Raw genomic sequence first — 20,007 nt, 5'->3', positions numbered from 1 at the left:
AGATATTGCTGGAGACCTGTTGTCATTCCATTCTCCTATTCAATCCTCATAAATTATATAGAACATGCTCACTCACCTTGGGGTGACACTTTCTTTCTTTGGACGACACTGAAATGTCATTCCTCTTTCTTAACTAATTTTGACATCAGAATTATGTCATTGATTTTAATTCTAATTCAGAAGGAGTAATGTTTCTTATACTGGATGAGCGTTTATGTCTGCAAAATGACAATGTCTGTACCCGTGGTAGGACCGTCCATGTCCCTTAGTAAGGTTTGTTTGGATTCCATGGATACAGGAATGATCTTTTGTGGTTAACCTTGCTGAGAGGAAAATTACTTTCACCATGTCCTGGCTGCTCTCTCCCTTGGGTATGTAATGGTTCATCATTAACTGAGGCATTCTGTAAAAGTCTGATGCACATGGCACACTCAGCCATTGAAAAGAATAATTTACTTTGTGGCTTTCAACTGACCTCTGATATTTCTGGCACAGGACACCAGATGCAAATTAACTTAGGCATATTTGGCCATAAATAATAGCATCTTCTGTGCTTCTTTCCTTGTGTTCCAGAAATTGGGGTAAAGAAAATACTGGAAAAACTCAGACAATCAGAACTAAAGTTTCAAAGTCATTCTGTGTCTCTCTTTGAAGTGTGTTGAAAATGGACTGGAAGTGAATAGACTTCAGTCTTATTAAAAAGAAAAAGAAACAGAACAAGTATTTCAAAGAGAACAAAAGACACAAGAAAGTGAATTTAAAAGGAAGGAAATAGTGATTCAGCTGAGAGAGAAGATTGAAAAAAAAGGATAAAGTTGTCAGATAAGCAATACCACCTTAAAAAGAAGCAGTTGAAAAACTGACTTCAGATTTCAAAGAAGACTCTAATGAGGAAGGCTTTATAATCTGAAGTCCAGTAAGGAAATGTTTAAATTTGTACAGGCCCTACTAAAATTTGAAGAAAACAATTGGAGGCTTTCTTTGTCATTTGAGAAATAGCAAAACAAATGAAGCAGCTGAAGAAAAACTGAACATTACATATACAGAGCTAGTTAGCAAGGACTACACATGAAATTTGGTCATTACTGTCGGAGGACACTTCAATGGATTATAACACTGTACAAGTATACACACACAAGGAAAATAGTAGACCACTTGGATCATTGAGCCTGCACCACTCCTCCTGTACCTCCTGTGCACTCTGAGGAAACCTTCAGCTGTGACCTCTTCATGTCTAGGGTGTTTGCCATCTGCTGCATTGTTCCTTATTCAGATGAAAGCACCATCCACGTTCCTTCCTTTCTTCTGACTGACCCTTCCTTCCAGCTACCAACTGGATTTATTCCTCCCATTGACCAACCAGGCCGTACCCTCTATCTGTATTCACCTACCACTACCTTACCACTCCGACCCTCTCTCTAACCAAAATACTCCCACGCCCTCCCCCCCTTCATCTGTTGCTCCCTTTATCCCCACCCCAAGTCCTGAAGAAGGGTTACATCTGAAATGTTGACTTCTCTGCCTCCTGATGCTGCCTCGCTTGCTGTGTTCTTCCAGCCTCCTGCTTGGCTACCCACAGCTCTATATGGCAAGGAGTTCCAAAGGCGCTTAACCCTCTGAGAGAAGAGATTCTTCCTCATCTTTGTCTCAAATTGACAACTTTAATTCTGAGACTATGCCCTCTGATCCTAGACTCTCTTATGAAAGGAAACATTCTCTCATCATTTACCCTGTCAAGACCCTCAAGAATCCCATGTGTTTCAATGAAATCACCTCTCATTCTTCTATACTCCAGTGAGTAGAGTTCCAAACAGTTTAGTCTTTGCTCAGAAGACAATTCCTTTGTACCAAGGATCATCCTAGTGAACCTTCTTTGAACTGCCTTGAATGACATAATATCTTTCTGTAAGTAAGGGAACTAAAACTATCCACAGTACTCCAGATGTGGTCTCATCATCACCTTGCACAAGTGCAGTCAGACTTCCTGATTCTTATATTCCAGCTTCATGAAAAAGGACCAATGTTCCAATAGCCTCCCTGGTTATTTGTTGCACCTGTGCACTAGCTTTCATTTTGTCTGCTTGTGGTACACCCAATTCCCTTTGTGTTGTAGCTTTCTTCAGTTTTTGACCACTTAAATAATGCTCTGCTCTTTTGTTCTCCCTTCCAAAATGAACAACTTCACATTTTCTCCAGTATACTCCATTTGCAAACATTTTATCCACTTACTTAACCAATCAGTATCTCTCTGTAAACCATTTGTATTTTTTTTTTAATTGGTTTTTCCACTTACTTTTATATTGTCTACAAGTTTGGCCACAGTACACTTGCTTCCTTTCTCCAAGTAATTAATAATTAATAAACAGTCATGGTTCCAATTCTGATCCTTTTGGAACCCCACTGGTTACAGGTTGCTAAGCTGTAAAAGAACCCCTTATTCTCATTTGCTTTTTATTACCCCATCACCAATTCTCTATCCACATTAATTTATTACCTCTAACATCATGGGTTCATATTTTTTGACTTAACCTTCTGTGACGTGCTTTGGCAAGTGCTTTCTGGAAGTACAAATACAACACATCTACTGGTTCCTTTCTGTCACTCTGGATGAAGTATTCTCAAAAAGCTCTAATAAATTAGTCAGACATGATTTACCTTTCATGAAGCTATGCTGATTTGGCTTGATTAGATTATGGTTTTCCAACTATGCTGCTAGTACTGAATAATTGATTCCAACAATTTTGCAGCAATAGATATTTGACCTATTTTTTGCTGCCCTTTTTGAATCAGGGTGTCACATTGGTAGTTTTCCAATCCTTCAGTATTACTGCAAAATCCAAAGGTTTTGGAAAATTACAACCAATGTATCCAACTGTAAGGATAAATGCTGGTATCCCAATTCTATTTTCAGAAATCTTCCCATACAATCAATAACACTTTACTGAGGGGGAATGGGAAGGGAGATTATTTGAAATTGGAAGCATTATGGGGCTAGAGTTCTCATGTATAGTTAAGGCTGAGGAAAATAGATTCTTGATCAGTAGGGGAATCAAGGATTATGGAGAAAGGGCATGATTGTGGACATGAGAAATAGCTGATCAGCAATGGTCCTATTGAATGGTAGAGCAGGTGCAAGGTGCCAAATGGTCTATTCATTTTCCTATTTCTTATCTTTTTATAATTATAACAATATTTCCAGAAGCAGCTCCTTTTTAGAATAATTACAGCTAAGGTATTTTGGAAAAGTAATACTTTTTTGTACATTATGGACTCCCAGTTAAAATATGATTCGAACATTGGTCTGATTGTATGACTAATTTTTTTCAGGACGTAATCAGCAATTTAGATATCAAACAATACTAGCTATCATCCATAAGTGTGAGGATGTTTGGAGAGATATCAATAAACTCTGAAAACAATGATTAAGATGTATTGCTGTGAATATTCACAGCATCTGGACAAAGGATAGGACTTATTAACAAAGAATAAAAAAGTGTTAGCCAAATGAATCTACTTGGTTCAGTCCATTTTATTTGACCCATAGACATAAAATAAGAAGCCCACTAAAATTAAGGAAAGGTTTTTAATACAAAAAGATGAATCCTCAGTGTTTGGTAGCACCCATGGGATGGGAACAACCAAAAACTCCACAGGAAAAGAAGAAAGAATGGACATGCTGCAATTGGAATATTTCAAAAAGAAGACAAAGTTTTAGTGTTTTACCTACACAGAGGGACCTCTAAAAATGAAATTCAGTGATCCACACTGGTTTTATCTGGTAAATACTCCTGATTGCTGGAAGAAGAATTGGTTATGTCACATAAATATATTAAAATGATATTATTTTAGAGAAGAAGATAAGAAAGAGCAAAAATGCCAAGTGGTAAATGTAGTGGAGGAGATCAGAGATAAGAGTGGAGTAGAAGGAGGGTGGATTGTTCAGAAAGTGAACCTCCTACAATTTAATTAGCAAATGCTAACTTGCTGGGACATTTAGACACTGTGTATTTTTATCCTTAAAAAAAGAACAATGGGAAGATGTGGTAAGGCTTCTTAGGGAATCTAAGGAAATCTGGAGAGATACACCTGGAAGTACTATGCTCGTCAGGCATGATCTAGGAATCAGTACCAGCAGAGCAATATCATTATCAGTTAAGCCCAGATAAGCAAGCTCAGGTGGAAATAGAAGTGCTTTCATTCTAGGAAATCACCCGAACAGTCTGAGCCATCGCATTTGAAGTTCCTAAACCGACTATCTACAACAGTGGATCATGGCTTCTTAGCTGCCCTTTGCTGTATCTCCTCTCTGCCAGTGACCCATTAACTCCATCAGCCCCAGGCCTAGGAGGATGCACTGTTCCTGTTCAGGAGCCCTTCTGCAGGCTGGTGTGCTGTAAGCCTTGGACTACCAGAGGATGTCTGCATCTTAAATGATTTATGGGGGCAATTTATTTGATTATATTTCAATTACTCTGCAGTTCCCTAGTGTGCTGTCTGCTTACTGATCCATCTGTATTCAATTTATTTAACTGGTTTCTACTGGGCATTAGAATTGACCTAGCGTTCAAATCAGCGGTACAAATCTGCATTCTTCTGATGAGGATCCTCGAATAACAAAAGATAAAATAACAACAACTGTGGTTATCAGTTATGTAAACATAAAGATGGTGAAAGTAATTCTTAACCAAGAATATCCAACTGACCATAGTTTTCCACAAGTGAGTTTTCTCCCAATAAAATTCCTTAATTCCTCTCTTTTTCTCCTCATTATCCTGCTAACTCTGAACTACATGTATTTGGGAAACTTCAATTCTTCTAAGAATAGTCTTCAAATTCCAATCAAGTAGTCAAGTGGGCTCAAAACAAAAAGTGTTGTTTGCCAAATTATAGAAATAGTTAATCCATGCTCAGTCTGTTTTTCTTTAGTCTGTTCTTTTTTAAACTACTAACATTTCCCAGGTCATTTCAGACAATATGTTATAGCAGCCTCTACATCAGCTGTGGCAGTCAGGCCTGTACGTAGGCATAGTAGTAGGAAAATAAAGATTAATAAATTCTAAAGGGACAAGATCATGTGTTTAATAATTGTGTAGTAGAACACAATTTCAATAAATCTTTGATTCCAGTTTAAGCATGTGTATTGTACTTATTTTGTTAATTGCTTCAATGGTTATGTGCATTCAAGCACTTTGCATTTTGTTCCTTCTTTGTGAACAAGCTGTCACATGTGGTGACAGAAACCTATGATAGAAGCCTTCTCCAGCATTGCCTCTCAGACATTTGCCCGTGGTTGGCAGCATCCTGCTACTTGACCTTCTGTTGCTGCTGCCTCTTGCTATTCTGGCCATTGCTGTGCCTGACCATTGCTCACCCACTGCAAGTTCCTCCTCAGCTGCACAGTAGAGAAGTTGATTTGACTCACCATCACATCTCCCTGAAGTAACCTGTGAACAAATTGCTGGAACAGATCTGGACAGCATATTTCTTTGAAGTACTTGATCTGACCCACAAGACTTTTGCCAAAGTGAAGGCCTGCACTTAACATTGATCAAACTCCGGCCTCTCCCCACCCTGTCACAATGAAGTCCATCATGGAGGACCACAGACAAATTCTCCTCCAAATTATACAGCCATGTACAAGGAGACTTAAACATAGTACTGGGAAATGGAAGCTATATCCATATACACTGCCTCCATTCACTATTGGAATTTCTCCCATCAAGATACCCTTCCTCCTTATCCACCATGGCAAGCTGAACAGGATCCTCAGAACTTCAATTCAGCACAATGATGCCCGCACACCCACCCTCCACATATGACACCCATGGCCACCCATCACCTTCTGCACTAATTGTGTCATCTTTGAGGTTGCAACAGTTATCCTTGAGTTTTGGAACCTCAGTAAGATGCTTTCTGTCTTTTAAATGACTCTTGATCTCCACAAACATTCTGAGCATATATTCTCACACAAGGATGTTCCCTGCATAGTCTAGTATATTCCCTCAGACCTTGCTAATCCCCTTCCAGACCTGAGCTCATGCAGTTATCACCTCCCTCTCTTCATCCCTTTCTCCTATTTCTTCCTGCCTCAGTTCACAGAAGATAAACTTTAATGCACACTTTACCCCATCCCCTGACCTTACAAGGAATTTTACTAGAATGAGATCCAAGAGTTTGCTGTCTTCAGGGGAGGACCATAGGGAGGAGAACACATCTGAGCATGATTCTCATTCAGTTAACTCATAATTGTTAGGTGTCTCTTTAATAAACTATTGGACACACCAGTAACTCTTCCCACCCCTGCTTCCACTTTGTGTGTTTGCCATTAATGAAGGATTGCATTCACTATTGTAGGTTGAAAGAATAGTGCACGATACCAACCATCAACTATCAACCCATTTTCTCACCATCTCACCCCATGTACTCTTCACCCACCCAATGTTACCATGCCAAACTCCTCTGCATTGTTGACTTTATTCTGCATCACCATCTAGTCCTCTAGCCAACTAAGCTAACCATCCCAGGTGACTTATTGGGTGAATGCTGATAGAGAGCATCTAGGATAATGGAGGGTGATGCAGAATAAAGTCAACAGTGCAGATTCAGTCCCTGTGCTGACTGTCTCCTCACCCTACCCCACGGTTGTGAAGAGGTTACCCTCAAGCTGTACAAATCCAATTGTCTCTCTCTAATGGTGGGAGATACCTGTTGTCTTTTGTGAACTATGACTTCATACCACATCACCATGCACTCCCTGCACAACAATGATTATTCTCATGCCAATCCCTAACCCTCAGTTGGCCAAATCAATATTCCACAATTGTCTATAGGCATTCCTTTCCTTAAAATCACCAATTACCTTGGAACACCCACCCTACCCCACCCCATTCCCCCTTTCAGTGTTGCTGTCCATCTACTACCCAAAGCTTTCAGTTTAACCTCCCAATACCTGACAGTAGACAGCACAAACCCCACCATTTGAAGCATCTTGCTACCATCGTCACTGCAAGGAAACCCCTCATCAAACAGTTGGCTTTTTTTAATTAGCATGTATGACAAAGTGAAAATGTGTGCAAAAGCCTCTCCAAAACGCAGGAAACTCAATTCATGTATAAAATACAGAAAAATTAATTCCTAAGCTTTGTCCTGTTTTGGGGAAGCTGATTGTTGACATCCCATACAATTGCACTCCCCCATAATCCAGCTTCCTGCCTATTCCCAAGCATTCACGATATTCCACCCAGGAACAGGAATACTGAATTCTCGTGAGGAACTAAAGCAAATCTTTCTCAGAAAAAAAGTCAGCTTTTCTGAAATGGGACAGGAGCTCTTGGAAGCTTTCTGTGAGCTAGCTAATAAAGTCTAAAACTTGGAAGGTTGTATGAATAGTTCAGAAACACTAAAGGCTGGATAGGCTGGGACTTTTTTCACTGGGGTATACAAAGTTGAGAGGCGACCTGATAAAAGTTTATAAAGTAATTAGAGGTACAGTTAGAGTTAATGGTCATTGTATTTTCTCTTGGATGGGGGATTTCAAGACAAGGGGGCACAGCTTTTATGTGAGAGGAGAGAGAGTTTAAAAATATACATAAGAGGCAATTTTTTTATACAGAGGATGGTTCGCATGTGGAATGAACGTCCTGAGGAAGTGGTGGATGGGGCACAATTGGGATAGATACAATTGGGTTTACAATTGAGATAGATACATGACTATGAAAGGTTTGGAGGGATATGGGCCAGGAGAAGATAGATGGGACTAGTTTAGTTTGGGATTATGTTCAGCAAACATGTTCACCAAAGGTCTATTTCTGTGCTGTGTGAGTCTATAACTGTATGACTCTATGACTATGAAGCAAATATTATTGATTGGTCAGTTGAAAAGGAACTCTGGGAAGTTACACCAGCAAAATTGTTGTAACCCAAGGAAGAGACAGATTTTTGAAGAGCGCCTTGTTGATGACAATCATTCTTGTGAAACTAGGAGGTGCAAGCTGGTAGGACTCCCAACCCAACCCACTTGTATAATGAACAGTTGTTGAAACTGTGCAACTATGTAGTGTTACGTGTCTGAAAGGAGTACTGCAGATGTTTGTGACATGAAAGATATATTTTTGTTGTTTTAACCATTTAAAGTGAAATTCCCTTTTTTGTTTAAAATATCATTTGCATGGAAATTAATGTTAAGTTGCTTTGTTTCGGATTCGTGCTCAAGTTAAAACTACTGGACGTGAAACATTGTTGCCAAATTCCTCATTTGAGGGTTCTTCTGTAAATTTGGTTATTTTGGTTTATGGTTCCCCCTTGGAGTTCATAAAAATAATCCCCTTACACGAGAGACTGGTGACATTAAACTTAAGGAAGTGTTTAGTGCAGACATCAACACTGGACTTAAAATCAGTTAAGTCAGTTCTTGTAAGATTCTCCAAGCTTGAATGTTTTCTGGAAAGAACCTTGATGCTAAATACTTTGGTTCTCACAGGTCATGGGAGCATAAGGAGTCAATCACTTAAGACTGAGATGAGGAAAACATTTTCACTCGAAGTGGGCGGCACGGTGGCGCAGTGGTTAGCACTGCAGCCTCACAGCGCCAGTGACCTGGGTTCAATTCCCACCTCAGGCGACTGACTGTGTGGAATGTTTGCATATTCTTCCCATGTCTGTGTGGGTTTCCTCCGGGTGTTCCGGTTTCCTCCCACAGTCCAAAAATGTGCAGGTTAGGTGAATTGGCCATGCTAAATTGTCTGTAGTGTTAGGTGCAGGGGTAAATGTAGGGGAATGGGTCTGGGTGGGTGTGCTGTGGCAGGTCGGTATGGACTTGTTGGGCCAAAGGGCCTGTTTCCACACTGTAAGTAATATAATCTAATTAATCTAAAAAAAAGTATTGTGAGTTTTTGAATTTCTCTATCCCAGAAGGTTGTAGGAGTTCCATCACTGAATATATTCAAGATTGAGAAAGGCAGGGTTTTGTCATTCAGGGAATCAAGGGATAGAAGAAGGCCTGGCAAATAGAGATGAGGCAGAAAATCAACCACAATCTGAAAGAATGGCAGGGCAGGTTCAATAGGGCAAACCGTCTGTTCTCTTAGCATTTAGTCAATGCTGAGGTTATACTCCAAATCAGAGACATGGCACAAAGTGCAGAGAACAAGACAATCAAAATGAATCATCCAGCTGACCCACCTAATTCTTTCTCTGCTGAACAATAAACAGTCCGAAACAACCATAGCAGCAACTTAAAAACTGTTTACAAGCATGGAAAGCCCGAAGAGACATTAAACAACATAATGCAATCATTGCCATTTCCCAAGAGGGTAGCATCTTGAAGGATCAATACAGTTAGGTAGCAAAATACCCACTGAGATAAAATGTGATCAATAATACCAGAAAAAGAGCCCACTGCAAAATAAAACACACAGGGGTGGCACAATAGCTCAGTGGTTAACATGTCACCTCATAGTGCCAGGGATCCAGGTTCGACTCTGACCATCTGTATCAAGTTTGCAAATTATCCCTGTGTCTGTGTCCCGCCAGGTGCTCCAGCTTTCTCTCATAGTCCAAAGATGTGCAGTTTGGGTGGTTTGGCCATGCTTAATTGTCTGTTGTGTCCAGGGATGTGTAGGCTATCTGATTAGCCACGGTAAATGTAGGGTTACAGGGATAGACTGGGTATCTGGGACTGGGTGTGATGCTGTTCAGAGGGTCAATGTACGTGATGGACTGAATAGATTCTTTCCACACTTCCCTATGGTTCACATAAAAGACAACACAGTCAATACTGTGGGAATGATTGCAAACATTCCTTAACAGTGCACTAGATTTTATATTGTAGTACTTGCTGGGCAGAGAGGGTGACTCAAGGATAGTGAAAATGTATCATAAAGTTTGATGTTTTAAGTGAAAAAGACCTCTTAAGTAAAATGGGCAATAATCTCTGCAAAGTGGGTACAAACCAATGCTTATGTCAAGTTCTGAACAAATTTATTTGTAGTTCATACATAGTTACTTTCCTTGAGTTCCCTCTGTCTGCCACCAATCAGCGCTTCAACAAATTTCATATTTTGAAACGGTGCAACCTATATTGTCCACAATCATATTGAAGGGTGGAACAGGCTCAAAGGGCCAAACGGGCAAAAGTGAGTTCTGCAGATGCTGGAGATTAGTGTCAAGATTAGAGTGGTGCAGGAAAAGCACAGCAGGATGAAGGACTTCTGCCCGAAATGTCGATTTTCCTGCTTCTCAGATGCTGCCTGACCTGATGTGCTTTTCTAGCACCACTCCAATCTTGACTCAAAGGGCCAAATCACCTACTCTTGCTCCTATTTTCTTTGTTTCTATATGGTGGAGATGGTGATGGATCTAAATGGTCAATATCTGGATCTGTGGCATCAGTCGTGATTCGTGGTTGCAAGTGCTAGACATTTAGTGAGTGGAACTCTTTCCTGTTTATGAATACTTGTGGATTAATGGTAGGATGAGTGATGTCAATTAGTGGTAAGTCCTGAGGAAGATTCCCACCTTATGCACTCTCTGATTTTGCTTCTGCTCCTTCTTGGAGTAGTTAAAAGGTATTTTCACATCAGTTTCTTGATAGATTCAGCAGTATATTACTTACTAACTTATCTCTTTTGATTTTCAAAGTCTAGGTATTTCTAGCATGGCAACGTTTACCAGCCTTCCTTCACTTCCCTTTGATGGCAACGGAGGCATTCTTCTGGAACTCCTTTAGTCATTCTGATGATGTGTTACTTTTCAAAATCTAGAGTGGCTATGTAGTGATGGCCTGTTGGGTCATTAGTTGATAAGTGCAATGAATCTCATGCCCTTCCAGTCCATTGACGAATTAGGTTCATTGGCTAATGATTGTGGGACTCAATGCTATAAGATGATGCACACTGCAACTAGCATCAACTAACTGGAGAGTCTCAATGAAAGGCATTCTGTGGATGACCTGAAACTCCCTGGTCTTCGAGTGCAAATGATTTTCAATGACTGAGTGTTGTGCACTGGCACATTTCAAGGTACGGGTTTATGTGTTGAGGAACGCATCAAAGTTTGGGGGATTTCATTGGTTCAATGAGGAAAGGCCAGTGTCTAAAGTCCTCCCAACCTAGTACACTGAGGGGCTAGAAAAATCCCATGTAAAAACCCTTAGGTTGCATCCACCAAAGAACATTTAACCTGAAATATACATCGAAAATGTAACCTGTGATGGCAAGCACTCATGAACTGAAAAGAAATAAACTGAACCATATTGAAGTTGTCAAAATTGCACTATTTGTTATATATTTCTTCCTAAAATTTATGAAAATATATTTTTGCAAAAAAATCAATATGCTTGGATGTATTGAATACTTGCTCAGAACAAGCAGCAGACTACAGAGTCTGCAATAGAGAGTTGGCATAGTTCTAATGTCTGAATGTAAAAACATTGGACTCATGATTTTGGTGCATGTTACACAAATTCAGTTGAACATAACAAAATTTTTAAAAGCATCTAAAAAAACCTACAAATTTTATATTAAATTATAAAATGCTTATTTTATTCTCTGAAGGAAACTGTTCAATTCAGTTTATTAGCATTTCTTGAGGCTAATTCTCATTGTTATTAGCATAGAAATATGCTGTTGCAGAATTTCTGATACCACACTTAAAAACTTCAATGCTTAATAGTTGCTGACCAATCTAAATAAGATTGCAAGGCAAAATGCTGTATAAGCTAAGCATTCAGATATGGCTAGAGCTGGGGAATGATAGCTAAAAAGCAGTGCAATTACATTGCTCAGTGTAATCTATAGATCACCCATTAGAGAGAAAATATAGAGGAACAAATCTTCAAAGAAATTCCAAGAAACAAAAGTAGTTATAGAGTCATAGAGTTATACAGCATGGAAACATCATGTGGTTCAACCAGTCCATGTCAACCATAATCCCAAACTAAACTAGTTCCACCTGCTTGCACATGGCTCATAACTCTCCAAACATTTCTTACTCATGTACTTATCTAAATGTCATTTAAACGTTGTCATGGTACTCTCATCCATCACTAACTCTAAAGTTCGTTCCACACACCAACCATTATCTGTGTAAAAGAATTGCCCCTCATATCTTTTTAAAATCTTTCTCCTCTCACCTTAAAAATATGCTCCCTAGTCCTGAAATCCCACACCCTCGGGAAAAGACACCTGCCATGCACCTAATCAGGGGTTGGTGGGGAGGGTGGCACAAACCAAGGTTTAGTGAAGGGAGTGGTAGTTGTGGAAGGCAGAGAGAGGCAGGGAGGGGAAGATGTTCTTGGTGGTGGGATCCAGTTGAAGTTGGCAAAAATCTTTGAGGATGATATGTTGGATGTGCAGACGTTTGGAGTGGAAAGTGAGGACAAGGAGGACCCTGTCTTTATTATGTTTGGTCAGGGTGAAGTTTAGAGCAGTGGAGCAGGGAATGAGAGGAGGTGTGATGGAGGGCTGTCTGGATGACAGTGGTGGTGGTGGGGGAGGGGAAAGCACATTGTTTAAAATAGGTGGATGTCTGGGAATCTTGGGAGTGCAACATCTCCTCATCAGAGCAGATGCAGTGGAGATGGAGGAATTGGGTAAACCAGGATGGAGTTTTTGCAGGAATGGGGTGGGAGAAGGTGTAGTCCAGGTAGTTATGGGAGTCTATGGGTTTGTAGTAAACGTCAGCCCATAAACTGTGGCTGGAGATGGAAGCAGCGACGTCAAGGAAGAGGAGGGAGGTGTCTAAGATAGACCAGGTGAATTTAAGGATGGGGTGGAAATTGTTGGCAAAGTCGCTAACTGCTCCAGTTCAGCTTGGGTGCAGGATGTTGCACCAATGCCGTTATGATGTAAGAGCAGAAGAGTTGGGGAACAGTAAGAGTTGTTGAGAGAAACAGGAGCTGATCAATCATCTACCTTCAAGCAAGAGGTGGATCAGGCACAATTAAGGTATATTCCCTGAAAAGATAGGATAAACAATCCAGAGCTCTCTGATCACAAAGAAAATAGAAATTAAGTTAAAGGAAAAAAAGTATGCTTATGACGGTAGTAAATAATGTTGTGAACCAAGAAGGCATGTGTAAAAATAAACAAGGAAAGCAAATCAAAGGGGCTCATAGGGAAAAATTAGCACTGATAAATCTTATTAATTTCTTAGGAATGAGGTGGGCCAAGTATAGCAAGTGACTGTGGGGAACATTTAGGGAACAGTGCTCGCTGTTAATTTCTCTTCATCCTCTTTTTTTCCGCCGGCCTTTCCATTCCTTTCGAGTTAGGGAACATGCTAAAAGTTTCCTTCTCAGAATCCAGAGGGAGTGTGCGAGCCCTGTGTTAAACCTCCGTGTTGTAGATGGCGCTATGTGTGACAGTAAGAGCAGTGAGCATCAGCAATTTCCTCTCGCACTGCAGTGACCGACACAGCCTGAGCATTTTGGGCCGAGGGAGGGTGCTTTAAGGTCAGCAACAGAGTTAAGTTTAAAAGGGGGCATCGGGTGAGTCAATTTTTGACATTCGGTTTCCCGGGGCAGCGATACATTGTATTTGCATGTTGCATTTAGTTTTATTGTTAGTTTATATTTTGCAGCGGTGGGATGCCCTTGCTGAATGCTGGATTCCGGGCAGCATGGAGAACTCTCTCTCCTGCTTGCTACACCACCCTGGCCGCTTTGGCTGAGTCCCGGGGCGACAGCGCTCTGCTTCTGAAATCCACGTCCACAGATATTTACGAGAACCTGGCGCTGGAGGACTGGTTACACGAGTACGTGCAGTCCCGGGACCGGCATGTGCTCCTGCTCTGGAGGAATTGCCCCACAGTGGTCATCGGTCGCCACCAGAATCCCTGGCAGGAATGTAATCTCAAACTCATGAGAGACCAAGGCATCCAACTGAGCCGGAGGAGGAGCGGGGGAGGAACCGTCTATCACGACCTGGGAAACATCAACCTGACCTTCTTCACCTCCAAGAAGAAGTACGATAGGCGCGGCAACTTGGAGTTGGTTATCTCTGCTCTGAAGAGGATTCGACCCCAGCTGAATGTGTTAGCCACGGACAGGTACGACCTGCTGCTCAACGGAGTCTTTAAAATCTCGGGCACTGCCTCGAAGATTGGAAGGACATCTGCTTACCACCATTGCACTTTGCTGTGCAACTCTAACAGGCATCTTTTATCCTCTGTTCTCCATTCTCCACACCAAGGTCTAAAAACCAACGCCACCCCCAGTATACCTGCCACTGTGAAAAATCTGTGTGATGAGGATCCCACTCTTACTTGTGATCTATTGATGGATGCCATTGCAATGGAGTACGCAAGGCGGCATAGCTGTCAAAGCAAAATTGTGCTTGTGGACCCTAAAGACAATTTGTTGCTACCAGGGATTGCCAAATTTACCCAGGAGCTTAAAAGCTGGGATTGGATCTATGGAAGAACACCAAAGTTCAGCATCAGCCACTATTTCTCTGTGGACCATAATTTACCTGGGGCAGAAGTTGAACTGAACATGAGCATTACTCATGGCAGAATTGAAAGCTGCAATATTAAATTGTTTTCAGATTGGCTACCATCCATGATGTGTAACCAATTAGCTTCAGACCTCATTGGCAACAAATTTTGCCCAACTGAAACACTGATTTTGGGGAGTGCATATTTAAGGGTTTGTTCCCAAGACAATGAGCTGTGTACCAAATGGAATGCACTATGTGAACAAGTTATGGCAATTATGTAATTTTTGCTCTTTGTTTTTAATATCAACTTCCCACATGCAAACTTGAATTTAGCATTCTAAACCTACCAGGTGGTAACGCTGTCAAGCAAAAATATCTGTTTTTGTTTTATGCAACTTTTATCAAAGGTGACATTTACAAAAACACATTTTTTCTTGTAATCTATGGTGCTAAGATAGTAAAGAATGCATAAAAAAAGGTTCAGGCAATATGAAATTATTTTATTTAGGAAATATTGAAATAAAAATGGTTGTGGTGATGGACTTGTCAAAAATATCTATTGTTTGAAATATATAGATATATAAATTGATATTCATCAATTTATAGTTCCACATTTTTATATAAAATACTAACAATACAGTCTGCAAAATGTAATTTATTTTTGTTGGAGCTGAAATCCTTAATAGTTGAAAGGTAGATTGTTGTGGTTCAAGAATGGAGCTCACTGCCACTTTCTAGAGAACACTTACGGATGGCTAATAAATGCCAGTGACATCTATATACCATGAACAGATTTAATAAGGAAGTGTGCTAGTAGAGTAACTTGATTGTTAATCCAGAGACCCAGACTAATGTTCTGAAGACATGACTACAAATCCTACCTTGACAGATGGTGAAATTTGAGTTCAATAACAATCTGGAATTAAAAGCTAGACTAATGACAAGCATATGTCAATTGTTTGTAAATAAAAAAAAGTAGGCCATTTGGCCCTTCAGGGCTGATCATCTAATTCTGTACTTTGTTCCTACTTTCTGGCCATTCCTGTTGATCTCTTCACACAAATTTTTAATTTTTTTTGTTTTGGCCTCAACAATTTGCTGTGCCTGAGACTTCAACAGGTTGCTGCTGTCTGGCTGAAGAAATTTCTCCTCATTTCAGCCCGAAATGGCCTGTCCCATATCCACAGACTGTGACTGCTGGCTCTGGACTCCTGTTATTGGGAACACCCTTCCTGCGTTTACCATGTCTAGACCTTTTGGAATTTTATAGGTTGCTATGAGATTCCCGTTCATTTTTCTGAAATCCCATGTACGTAGTTCTAATTGATCCAGTCTCTCTTCAGACGTCAGTCTTGGCATCACAGGATTCAGTCTGATACTCATCTCATTCACTAACGTGCTTTAGGGAAGGAAATCTGCCATCCATGCCTAGTCTGACCCACGTCTGATTCCAGACCCAGAGCAATGTGGTTTAACTGTGCTTTAAAAAGACTTAGCATGCCATTGAGTTCTAGGGCAATAAGGGATGGGCAATAAATGCTGGTCTATCCAGTGACATCAAGTTCCCATGAATAGATTTTTAAAAAAAGCTACAATGGTAGGGGAATAACTGGGTATTGTGCCTGAATAGAGTAATTAACTAGAAAGCATTGGAGTTATGCTAATCCAATTACTACTTATTTCTGTCATTTTGTTTCTCTAATAAAACCTATAACACTTTTAATATTAGCTTTGGATTATTTTGGGCCCTGGTAGTGAATAAGTACTTTCAAATTAGATCTGAAACCAGCTGCACTATTACTTGGACTTACATTTCCATTGTCTACGAAAACATTTTGTAGATGAAAAGACAATGAGTGCTAGTAAGATGCTGATGAGGAATATTGGTGTGGCTAAGGGAGTCAATATCATTGTTTGGAGAAAAATGTGGTTCAAAGATGCATAACACAACAACAACAATGATAACACATAACATAATAAAACTTGCATATTCTGCTACAAGTAACACAGCCCCACCCCGCAACCGTGATTGGTACCCCCAACTATCACCTTATCCTGAGCAACCTCCATCACCGGTGCACAGTGCGAACAGTGTGTACTATCTTCAAGATACACTAAAACAACTCACCAAGGCTTCTTTGGCAAAACCTTCCAAACTCATGATCTTTACCACCTAGAACAGAAAGGGTAAATGGTGCATGGACACATCAATACCTTTGAGTTCCCTCGCCAATGACACACCACCTTGACTTGGAAATATATTTATGTTCCAGCATTGTCACATGCTGAAGCTCACCATTTTATAGTAATTATGCTACAACATAACAGGGAGTCTTTCCTGGTTTCTCAATCAATAACTAACAGGTTGAGATCCTGGAACTCCCTTCCTAAAATATCTTCACCACAAGAACTGCAGTGGTTCAAGAAGAGGCTTCACAACTTTTTCAAGGGCGGTACATTGCTGGCTTTTCAGCGATGCCTGTATCCTGAGGGTAAGAAAGACATGACAACAACTCATGTACAGCAGGTTTATTTTCAAATGAAATTATCTGAAATGCATTCTGGGACAGGTAGTAGCAAAACCACATTTCCCAGAATGCTTTGTAAGCAGACCTTTAGATTGGAGCTAAGGAACACCTGCAGCACACATTTCTTGTATTCAGTTTCTACTCCCGTTTGTATCAAACTTGGAATTAAATTTAATTAATCAGGTGAGTTGCTGCAATGAGATAGCTGGGACAGGGGATAAACTTTAGAAATAAGAGAAAACTATTTAAGTATATTTTGGAGATCTAAAATATCCTAATGCTTTTGTGTTCTAGGGTGTATCTATGTTTGCTTTTGTTAATGCCATAAAGGTAAGAGCAGACATTACACACAGGTTATTCAGGAATTTTCATGGAGTATTCAACTACGTCTTTTGTTGATCTAAGTACATAGTTTGAAGGTATAGTTAATACCTTTGACATGGACTTTTCAAAGGATTTTAATGAGATGAAAGCACAGTGTCCATTTTAATTTCTTTTGACAACCAAAGTAACTTAGGATCTGTAATTTTAAAAAGTTAACTTTATTTTCTTCAGTAATGCTACAATATTTCACCTTCTCACTCTTGTCTGGTGTTTACCACTTGAAATTTAACAAGGTGTGCTTGGCCATCCCTTATGGATTATCCTAGTTTAGCTTTATGATGAGAAGCACAGCTTTCTGGCGAAATGGTTACTTTATAGGATCAAGCTTTTTTTGAAAAACAGTTTAAACTCTCTCAGTAGTTCACTGAGTTTATCTGCATGTGTCAGTGAGAAATACAGATCAGGAATGCCCTAGATTTTGCTTAACACTAAATGATGAGAATAGTTCTGGTTGATGATAAGTGAAAGCTAGATGAAACTGAGTAATTCTCTCACTACTTGTGAGCAAGAAGGATCCACAGCACAAAATTGTTCTGAATTAGGCACCAAATGATACTTAAAAGGAAAACAGAAGGTCACCCTGCTTTTGTAACGAGTGTTAAGTGCTGAAGCTCACCATTTTATAGGTAATTATGCTACAACATAACAGGGAGTCTTTCCTGGTTTCTCAATCAATAACTAACATTATCTTTTTTTAAAAAAGGATGAAGGGACTGAATGGCCTACTCCTGACCCTATTTCTTTGTTTCTTTACATAATCCAGCACTATTGCTGTCAGATGGAATAGATGATTTTTTGAAAGATGCTCTTCTTTACAGGATTCCATATTATACTCTTTATTTTACTTACAGGGATTAAGTTAAGGATTTCACCATGTCTGAACCAATAACACTGAATGTAGGGGGAATGTTGTACACCACGTCCCTAATGACTTTAACCCGCTATCCAGAATCGATGCTTGGCTCAATGTTTATTGGGGATTTACCAACCAGCAAGGATCAGCAAGGAAACTACTTCATAGACAGAGATGGCAAAATGTTTCGACACATCCTTAACTTCCTCCGAACATCGCACTTGGACCTTCCAGATGATTTCCAAGAGCTGGATCTTCTGAACAGAGAAGCTGATTTTTTCCAGATCCAACCTCTGCTGCAGGCTTTGCAGACAATCAAAACCCCTGTTACTAAAACAAAAAATAATGTAATGCTTAACATTTTTTATGACTCATGGTTACATAATGTTGGCTCCTATACTGTAAAACTTGTTAACGTTCAAGTATTTTCTACATCGGGTACCTTATTGAAGCTTCTCAGTTCCAAATTCTACTATATCTTCAAAGGTGACAATTTATCTGTTGCCAGCGATCTGGAAAATTTGAAATTCATTCCATTAGAATGGGTTGAAAGTAGCGGAACTGGCATGGAAAGACATTATGTAATGGAGAATTGGAAAAGCCTCTATGCTTCACCATCTCATCGGCAAATCCAAAATCTGGATATGTTTGTTCATCAAGTAATAAAAATAGCAGTCAATGGTGGATTCCTTCTTAATTCTCTTCCTTCTGTTTCATCTGACCCAATTATTCTGCATTTTACTCAGTATTGATAATACAGAAAATAAATTGCTATGGGCTCCCAGTCTTTTAGTTTATAGAAGTGAACAGTCTACTCCTTCTTTCTTATATAAATCTCGATGTATAATGTGCAGTATCATGAATATTAATCCTGTTTGTTGAATTAATTTACCATAATAGTTGAATTTGGTTGTTGGGATAAAAACGGTATTGCTAGCTAGATTCACTTGAAGTACATTTATTTTTAAATAAAACAGTGTAATCATACGTTTCTGACTGAACACTGCACAGTCTCATTTCACCCGGACAACATATCTTTGACCATGAATTAATCATTGATTACTTTATAACTTTGTTTGGGAATTACCACTGAATCTCATTTATACTCTTGTCTACCCTGGCAACTTATTCCCTACATTTGTTTTACTAAATAGATCTGTATGTTGTTCAATTATGCCACAGAAGTGTTTTGCGATATTTCCAATGTTAAAGACTTTATAGAAGTCAAGGACAAAACATTTTTGTTTTGTTGACAGCCCCTCTTGAGATTTCCTTGATTTTTGGTGTTCAATTTTCCATTCTCATAAACTCATCCATTAGGTGATAACACTGTGTAGCAACAATACCTTCTGTATTTGTGTTGACATATGGGTGTTTGGAATTTCACAAAGTAAAACTGGAAGAATTCGCCAATATCCTCAATAATTAGCAATATTCCACTAAACTTACAAAAGCCACAAATCACAAGGATAGCACTGATTTCCTAGATTTTGCAGTAATTAAATTACAAGACAGCAGGATTAAGTTAGGAACAAAGATTTCTTTAAAAAAATAGATAAATTTCTACACACAAAAATCCATCACCTTAAACACACCTTCCACAAAATGATGAGGTTGCAGTTAATGCAACACAGCTTGGTATGGCAATGATCTTCCCAAGATCACAAGAAACTACAGAGATTAGTGAACACAGCACAGTCCATCATGTAAATGAGCCTTCCACCCACTGACTCATTGTATACTTGCTGCTGCCTCGGGAAAGCACCCAACATAATCAAAGACCCCTCCCACCCTGGTTATACTCTTC

General features: G+C 39.7%; 2 protein-coding genes across 4 annotated transcripts; both read left to right on the top strand.

The window, feature by feature from the left end:
* The first annotated feature begins 13,380 nt into the window (after positions 1–13,380).
* On the top strand, positions 13,381–14,936 carry lipt1 (lipoyltransferase 1). 2 transcript variants are annotated; one of them, XM_060826215.1, is made up of 2 exons: positions 13,381–13,450; positions 13,579–14,936. In XM_060826215.1, exon 2 carries the CDS (start codon positions 13,586–13,588, stop codon positions 14,714–14,716), a length of 1,131 nt encoding a protein of 376 aa, XP_060682198.1. In that variant the 5' UTR covers positions 13,381–13,450; positions 13,579–13,585; the 3' UTR covers positions 14,717–14,936. The 2 variants fall into 2 exon arrangements, with proteins under 2 accessions (XP_060682198.1, XP_060682197.1); XM_060826214.1 differs by having other exon boundaries at positions 13,411–13,486.
* LOC132816521 (BTB/POZ domain-containing protein KCTD21-like) lies at positions 13,412–18,974 on the top strand. 2 transcript variants are annotated; one of them, XM_060826217.1, is made up of 2 exons: positions 13,412–13,486; positions 18,199–18,974. In XM_060826217.1, exon 2 carries the CDS (start codon positions 18,221–18,223, stop codon positions 18,950–18,952), a length of 732 nt encoding a protein of 243 aa, XP_060682200.1. In that variant the 5' UTR covers positions 13,412–13,486; positions 18,199–18,220; the 3' UTR covers positions 18,953–18,974. The 2 variants fall into 2 exon arrangements, with proteins under 2 accessions (XP_060682200.1, XP_060682199.1); XM_060826216.1 differs by lacking the exon at positions 13,412–13,486 and adding an exon at positions 17,043–17,146.
* The last annotated feature ends 1,033 nt before the right edge of the window (positions 18,975–20,007 follow it).

The sequence above is a fragment of the Hemiscyllium ocellatum genome, chromosome 6 (genome assembly GCF_020745735.1).
Source record: "Hemiscyllium ocellatum isolate sHemOce1 chromosome 6, sHemOce1.pat.X.cur, whole genome shotgun sequence".
In the NCBI taxonomy this organism is placed as follows: domain Eukaryota; kingdom Metazoa; phylum Chordata; class Chondrichthyes; order Orectolobiformes; family Hemiscylliidae; genus Hemiscyllium; species Hemiscyllium ocellatum.
The sequence above is the reverse complement of the archived record's forward strand: the minus strand, read 5'-3'. Positions and strand labels throughout refer to the sequence as shown.

Excerpts from the sequence above, each read along its gene's own strand:
- lipt1 (XM_060826215.1), top strand. The coding sequence starts at position 13,586 with ATGCCCTTGCTGAATGCTGGATTCCGGGCAGCATGGAGAACTCTCTCT.
- LOC132816521 (XM_060826217.1), top strand. The coding sequence starts at position 18,221 with ATGTCTGAACCAATAACACTGAATGTAGGGGGAATGTTGTACACCACG.